Consider the following 7,494-nt stretch of genomic DNA (forward strand, 5'->3'; position numbering starts at 1 on the left):
GGACACAAAAACCCACACAAAGGCATTAAAGACCATGGGGGGGGGTGGCAAAGGGGGTGCTGGGTTATCACAGGGTGGGGGGTACCGGAGGGGTCCCCATCACTCATCCCCCATGGAGCAGGGCTCCTGCTCGGCTCGGATGGGGACGGCATCGCCGTGTTTGCCACATGCGATGGCATCGGCTCCCTTGGTGCCGGCGGCATCTCCGGTGCCCAGCATGGCCACAGTGGGGTCTGTGCTCTCCATAGGGAATCCTGGAGCTGCACCGGTGATGCCGTTGGGCACCTCCTCGCTGAGCTCAGCCAGGTCCTCCAGGCTGGCGGCGCGGTGCAGCCCGTTCTCAGCCCGCACCGGAGCCGCCTCCGCCGCCGCCTCCTGCACCGTGGGCTCCTCCGCGCTGGATGAGGTCGGGGAGGAACCTTCCCCAGCATCCTCGGTGCTGCCGGGCCCCTGCTCCCTGCCCTCGGCCGCCCTCGCGCCCATCACCAGCTCCTGGTTGAACTCCAAGGCTTGCTCCACGAGCTCCAGGAGATCCCGGGCCTCCGGGATGCCCAGCGGCACCTCCACGGCATCCGGTTGCTCTTCAAGCACCTCTGGGGATGCCCCCTGCTCCGGTACGGGGCTGCCATGAGGTGGCTCAGCCTCGGGGGGCTCCTTGGCATCAGCTGGGAGAAGGCTGTGACCATCCCCTGCGTCCTGCTCCGTGGATGGAGGCTCCTCATCTGATGGGTGCTGCTCTTCTGGTGGATGGTCCTCAACTGATGGATGCTCAACTGATGGATGGTCCTTATCTGATGGGTGCTGCTCATCTGATGGGTGCTGCTCATCTGATGGGTGTTGCTCATCTGATGGGTGCTCATCTGATGGGTGCTGCTCATCTGATGGGTGCTCCTCTTCTGGTGGATGGTCCTCAACTGATGGATGCTCAACTGATGGGTGCTGCTCATCTGATGGGTGCTGATCATCTGATGGGTGAGGTTCATCTGGTGGGTGCTGCTTATCTGATGGGGGCTCCTCTTCTGATGGATGGTCTTCAACTGGTGGATGCTGCTCATCTGATGGGAGCTGCTCATCTGATGAGTGCTCCTCATCTGATGGATGGTCTTCAGCTGATGGATGCTGCTCATCTGATGGGTGCTCCTCTTCTGGTGGATACTCCTCTTCTGGTGGATGGCCCTCAACTGATGGATGCTGCTCATCTGATGGATGCTCTTCATCTGATGGGTGCTCCTCACATAATGGGTGCTGCTCATGTGATGGGAACTGCTCATCTGATGGATGGTCTTCAACTGATGGGTGCTCCTCACATGATGGGTGCTGCTCATCTGGTGGGAGCTGCTCATCTGATGGATGGTCTTCGTCTGATGGGTGCTGCTCATCTGATGGGAGCTGCTCATCTGATGGGAGCTGCTCATCTGATGGGAGCTGCTCATCTGATGGATGGTCCTCAGCTGATGGATGCTCTTCATCTGATGGGTGTTCCTCATCTGATGGATGCTGCTCTTCTGATGGATGTTCCTCACCTGATGGGTGCTGCTCATCTGATGGGAGCTGCTCATCTGATGGATGGTCTTCAGCTGATGGATGTTCCTCACCTGATGGGAGCTGCTCATCTGATGGGTGCTGCTCATCTGATGGGTGCTGCTCATCTGATGGATGCTCTTCTTCTGATGGGTGCTCCTCACATGGTGGGTGCTGCTCATCTGATGGGTGCTGCTCATCTGATGGGTGCTCCTCACCTGATGGGTGCTCCTCACCTGATGGGTGCTGCTCTCCTTGGTGGGGCAGAGGAACCGGCACCTCCTGGGGCTGGAGCCCTGCTGGAGGGATGGGCTCGGCCATGGGTTCCTCCTCCTGCAGCCCCAGGCTGCAGCCTTGGGCTGTTCCGGCACCGTCCGGCTCCACTGCTCCATCGAGCTCCTCATCCGGTTCAGCAGCTTGGGCTGGTTCCTCAGTGCCTGCTGCCACTGGCCCCATGGCCCTGGGCACAACGGGGCCTTCCTCCGGCTCTGAGGAACCCCCCTCAGCCTCCTCCTCCTCCTTCAGCATCTCTGTGGGCATCCTCATGGCTGCATCTGCTCCAAGTGGTGCCTCAAAGTGCCCCTGGTTCCCTGGTGCTGGGGATGCTCCTCCAGCCGCTTCCCCATCACCTCTGCTGCCTTCGCTTGCTTCAGCCTTGATCTCTTCAAAGTCCTCGGAGACCTCGGCTTCCTCCGAGCTGGAACCCTCTTGGTTGGGGGCAGAGACCATGAAGTAACCTTCCTCCTCCTCAGCACCCTCTGCGCCTGCCTCCTCCTCACGCCTCTGGGCCATGCTGGATGCTGGGGGCTTGTCCCCCCCTTCCAGCCACCCTTCATCCTCTGGAGCTGCCTCCAAGGTGTCCTCAGCCTCCAGAGGGGTTTGGTTGGATGGGGCCACATCCAGCACCTCCCCTCCATAGAGGTGCAGGGGGGTGCTGTCGGGCAGCGTGTCCTCCAGCTCCAGCATCCTGCCTGGCCCTGCTGCCTCCTGCAGCTCCCCCAAGCCCCCATCCTCATCCTCATCCTCATCCTCCTCCAATGGCCCATCCTGCTCCACCAGCACCCCATCCCTCTCCATGCCTGGTGCCTGTGGAAGCTCCGCAGGGATGGAGCCGGGAGCATCATCAGCATCCTCATCACCAGCATCCTCATCACCGGCATCCTCATCGCCAGCATCCTCATCGCCAGCATCCTCATCGCCAGCATCCTCATCACCGGCATCCTCATCGCCAGCATCCTCATCACCGGCATCCTCATCGTCAGCATCCTCATCATCAGCATCCTCACCCTGCCCTTCCCATGGCTCCTCCAGGGCCTCGGCCAGCTCCGGGCTGCCCCCTCGCCCAAGGGGACTGCTGGGGACCGCCTGCCCCATGGAGCCGTCCTGCTCATCCCTGGCCAGCTCCGGGGCCGGCTCAGCCCCTTCAGCCCCCTCTGCTTGGGTTCCCTCCGGCCGTGCCCCAGCTCTGTCCTCCCCTCCCAGCCCTCCTGTGCTCCGTGGGGTCTCCTCTGTCCCCAGAGCCCCCTCCGTGCCCTCCGCTGCCTCCTCCCAGGGCTCTGCAGGGGGCTTTTGGCCCCAGGGCTCCTCTCCCTGCTCCGGCTCCCGCTCCCCTTCCATGAGGTCCTTTCCCTGCGGCTCCTCCTGGGCTCTGCTCTCCCGGCCCAGGGCTCCGGGTCCTGCCCCCAGCACCCCCCCGCTGGCCTCCCCCTCCTCTCCCTCCCCTTCAGCCCTGCCTGAGCCCTCCCTTTCCACCGCATCTTCCTCAGCCCCCCATGGAGCCTCCAGCACCGGGCTGGCCCCATGGATGCTCCAGGGCTCCTGCCCTGCCTCGCGCTCAGGCTCCTGGTGCTCGGGATCATCCTGCTCTCCATCCCTAACGTCCTCATCCAGGCCCCGGTGGCTTCCCTCGGGGGCAGCACCAGCACCTGCAGCTTCCCTTGGGGGGGTCTCCTCTTGGTGCTCATCCATCCCCTCACCCTGGAAGTCACCGTGCTCCCCGCAGGGGATGGGGGATGCTCCCTCCTCCTCCTCCTCCTCCTCCTCTTCCTCCTCCTCCGGGTGCGATGCCTCCATGCTTGGGACCTCCACCTCCTCCTCCCCTTGCTCTGGCTCTTCCCAGCTGGGCCCTGTCTGGCCAGGGCTGCTCTTGTCCTCTTCCTGGGCCACCGCTTCTGGTTCCCTTGGGCTCAGCACAGGGGGAATCTCCTCTTCTCCCTCTCCCATCTCTCCCCGGCTCGCAGTGGCCCTTAGGGAAGCAGCAAAGCCACAAGGAGGGGACGCGGCTCCATCCTGCTGGGCGCTGCTCTCCGCACCCAGCCCCTGGACCATGAACCCCTCAACCTTCTCCTCTGCTTCCGGGCCTTCACCATCCTCATCACCCTCAGAGGGGTCTTGCCCTTCTCCTGCCTCTGTGTGGGGAATGGGGCTGGGGGCACCCAGGGGGGCCCAGGCAGCGCTGAGCACGGGCTCTTCTTTGGCTTGAGCATCATCCTTCATCTCCTTGAGTGCATCCTCCAGCGCCGCGCTCACCAGCTGGGCCGGGTACCGCAGGCTGTGGGGCTTCTCCATGGCTTCGGGTGCGGGATGCTCCTTCCCTTGGCTCCTCTCATCCTCATCTCCCCCCGGCCAGGCAGGACCCTCCCCTGGGCTCCCCAGTGTGGGGCTGGGGGGCTCTGGGGGGAGCTGGATGGGCTGTGAGGGGCTTGCTGCAGGGAAGCTGGGAGCATCCCGTGGGGCTGGGCCATGGGCAGCATTGATGCACTGGAGCTCCCTGGTACCCGCGCTCGGGGTCTGGGGGCTCAGAGCATCACTTGGGCCTTTCCCTGGCTGCCCCCTCCCCTCTGCCCTGCTGAGGGGCAAGGGGCTGGCTCGGGGCTCCCAGGGCAGCGTCCTCCTGGCCTCAGGGCCCAGCTTGGTGCTGCTGCTCCCCTCCAGCTTGAGATCTGCAAAGAGCGAGGGGCAGAGGGTGAGGAGCCGCTTGTGGGGCTCCTCCATCCCCTCCCCTCTCCCAACCCCATCACCTCTCGATGCCCTGTGCCTATTTTTAAACAGCTCCTTGATGGGAAGTGGGAAATTCCTGCCTGGAGTGCTGCGGATGCCAGTGGGGGGGGGGGGGGGGTTGGCATCCCACAGGGATGATAAACTCTTATCATGCCAGGAGCTCTCTGGATGCTGTTCACACCTTCCTATCAGAGCTGAGCAACCAGCCAGGAAAACTGTGTCTATATCGAGCCTCATCCCAAAATCCCCCATCCTGGTGCCAGGGATGGAGCTGGGGATGGAGCCAGGGATGGTGACAGGGATGGAGCCAGGGATGGAGCTAGGATGGAGCCAGGGATGGAGCCGGGATAGTGCCAGGGATGGAGCTGGGATGGAGCCGGGGATGGAGCCGGGATGGAGCCGGGATGGAGCCGGGGATGGAGCTGGGGATGGAGCCAGGATGGAGCTGGGGATGGAGCCGGGCATGGAGCCGGGATGGTGCCAGGGATGGAGCCAGGGATGGAGCTGGGATGGAGCCGGGGTGGTCCCTTACCTCTCAAGCCGTTGGCCAGCCGGTATTCCCCTGCTGGCATTTGCAAGCGGGTGCTCTCTGCTTCCAGCAGCGTCCTGCAGGGAGAGGAAGCGCGGTGGGTGCCCCATGGTGGGTGCCCCATGGTGGGTGCCCCATGGTGGGTGCTGCAGGGGGGGGAGCTGCACCTCGCAGGGAAACTGAGGCACGGGAGGGCTGCGGGGGTTCTGCTGCTCTATCCCCCCCCCCATCCCGCCTTGCTCCCGTCTCCCGTCCCATCCCCCTGTTCCCAGGATTAGTGTCCGCTCCGGTGACATCATGCTCTGCCGGGGCCGGCGCTGGGGACAGCCCCTATTCTCATGCTAATCGTGCCCCCCCCCCATCACCGGCAGCGCCTTTGTCTGGGGCCATCTGGAAGGGCTGGGAGAGGGACACCCCCTTTGCAACCCCCCCCCCCCCCGCATCTTCCGTGCGTGCCCGCCGTGCTCCCCATCGGGACCTCACCTGTAGGTCGCCACTTCCAGGCTCAGGGACATCTTGAGGTGCATGAGCTGCTGCCTGTCCTCCAGGACCTGGGCGATCTGCACCCGCAGCGTCTGCTTCTCCTGCTCCAGGGCCTCCAGCGCCAGCTGCGGGATGGCAACAGGGACACCTCAGCCCTGTCCCTGCCCTGCCGGACACGGGACCATGCGGGTCCGTTCCATAGGGAAAAGGGGCGCTTGATTTGAGGGGGGCTGAGGATGGGGAGAGGGGGCGAGGGGAGGAAGGATGGCCCAGAGTGATGGGGAGGGGGCTGCGAGGCTGGGAATGCCGGCGGGATGCAGGACTGCGGGATGCCAGCGTGGGAAAGAAGCATCTTTGGCTTCTCTTGCTCTGTGGTGCCCGTGGCTGATCCCTGGACCTGGAACAAAGAGGGCGCCTTCCCCGGGCGCTATCCCGGCATTCCAGCCCCATTCCCCCTCTGCTGAATGACTTCTGCAGCTGTTGGGCTGCAGCTGCAGCGAAGTCGGTCGGAGTTTATCCTGCCCATGACCCGCTCCCCCCCCTCGTTCCGCTCCTGTGGGATGCGGAGCAGCAGCTCCAGGCAGGTTGATGGGAACGGACCCAGTGTCCGGGTGCTGCTCCGCTGGTCCTTGCAGTGATGGGGACAGGGATGCTCCGGAGCTGCTCCGCTCCTTCACCCACCTGGAACTTCTCTGCCTCCCCGCGCTGCTCCTGCCACTGCCGGGACAAGGACTCCTCCAGCATCTCCTTCCGCGCTTTGAGCCCAGCCAGGTCCTTCTCCAGGCGCTGGAGCTGGAGCCGGCTCTGCTGGTTCCCCTCCGCAGCCTTCCAGAGGCTCTCCTTGGCCTGGCACAGGGACCCCTCCAGCTGCCCCACCTCCGCCCTGTAGGTCTCCACCGCCCCTTTCCAGATCTCCGAGAGCCGCTCGCAGTAATCCTCCACCTCCAGGGGCTGGAAAGCCACGGGCGCGCAGCGGAAGCTCTCGAGGCTCTGCGAGAAGCCGGCGAGGTCCTGCTCCAGCGCCGCTTTCTCCTCCTCGTGCACCTCCAGCAGAGCTTCCACCTCCTTCTGCAGCCTCACGGCGCTCTCCTTGAGCCAGATCTGCGCCCTCCTCTCCTCCTCCAGCTCCTTCCTGCTCACCGACAGCTCCTGCTTGGCCGCTTCCCGAGCCGCTTGCTCCTTACGGCACCGACTCCTCACCCGCTGCACCTCCTCGTAGAGCCTGGCCCGGGCCAGCTCCGCCGCGCACTTCCCGCTGTGGGCGTCCCGCAGCGCATCCCGCAGCGCCCGCAGCTCCTCCTCGTACTCGCCCCTCCGCTGCTCCCCGCCCGGGCCGCTCCTGGCGCTCTGGATCTCGGCTCGCAGCGCCTCGTTCTCCTCCTCCAGCCCCTTCACCCGCTCCAGGTAAGCCTCCAGCCGCTTGTTGAGCTCCCACATCTGCAGCGATTCCTCGCCCAGGGCTCTCGGGCCGCTCAAGCCCGCGGTGCTCAGCATCGCTGCGCCGGGGGATGCTCTGCTAGAGGGGGAAGGCAGGGAGGGAAGAGCGCCTGGAGCAGAGGGGAGCGCTCCTATTCATACTGCTCGTGGGCAAGTGGGAGGCCCCTGCGGCCCGGGCGAGCCGCCAGCTTTAACCCTTCCGCTCCTGCCCGCCTCCAGCCCGCACCGGCTCCAGCCGCTTGAGCCCCCCCCCCGACCCAGCTGTGAGCCAGATGTGATGCTCCAGCCTGGGGGAAGAGCAAGGTGCTTCTTGGGGCTGGAGGGGCTGCTGTGGGGCTGGAGGGGCTGCTGTGGGGCTGGAGGGGCTGCTGTGGGGCTGGAGGGGCTGCTGTGGGGCTGGAGGGGCTGCTGTGGGGCTGGAGGGGCTGCTGTGGGGCTGGAGGGGCTGCTGTGGGGCTGGAGGGGCTGCTGTGGGAGGAGGGGCTGATGTGGGGCTGGAGGGGCTGCTGTGGGGCGGAGGGGCT

General features: G+C 65.1%; 1 protein-coding gene across 1 annotated transcript; it reads right to left on the reverse strand.

The window, feature by feature from the left end:
* Window positions 1-39: 39 nt before the first annotated feature.
* NES (nestin) lies at window positions 40-7,050 on the reverse strand. Its single transcript, XM_061375149.1, has 6 exons — window positions 6,215-7,050; window positions 5,534-5,658; window positions 5,054-5,127; window positions 2,811-4,463; window positions 1,596-2,660; window positions 40-722 (listed from the first exon to the last, which is right to left on the reverse strand). The coding sequence occupies exons 1-6, from the start codon at window positions 7,025-7,027 to the stop codon at window positions 100-102; spliced, it is 4,353 nt and encodes a 1,450-aa protein (XP_061231133.1). The 5' UTR covers window positions 7,028-7,050; the 3' UTR covers window positions 40-99.
* Between the last annotated feature and the right edge of the window lie 444 nt (window positions 7,051-7,494).

Source organism: Neopsephotus bourkii, unplaced genomic scaffold (genome assembly GCF_033783945.1).
Source record: "Neopsephotus bourkii isolate Nb327-2 ecotype Australia unplaced genomic scaffold, CSIRO-AGI_Nbou_v1 NB_1660, whole genome shotgun sequence".
In the NCBI taxonomy this organism is placed as follows: Eukaryota; Metazoa; Chordata; class Aves; order Psittaciformes; family Psittacidae; genus Neopsephotus; species Neopsephotus bourkii.

Excerpts from the sequence above, each read along its gene's own strand:
- NES (XM_061375149.1), bottom strand. The coding sequence starts at position 7,027 with ATGCTGAGCACCGCGGGCTTGAGCGGCCCGAGAGCCCTGGGCGAGGAA. Across the intron at positions 5,128-5,533 it reads CTGGAAGTGGCGACCTACAG|GACGCTGCTGGAAGCAGAGA; the intron begins GTGAGGTCCCGA and ends CTCTCCCTGCAG. Across the intron at positions 2,661-2,810 it reads GGAGGAGCCATGGGAAGGGC|GTGATGAGGATGCTGATGAT; the intron begins AGGGTGAGGATG and ends ATGAGGATGCTG.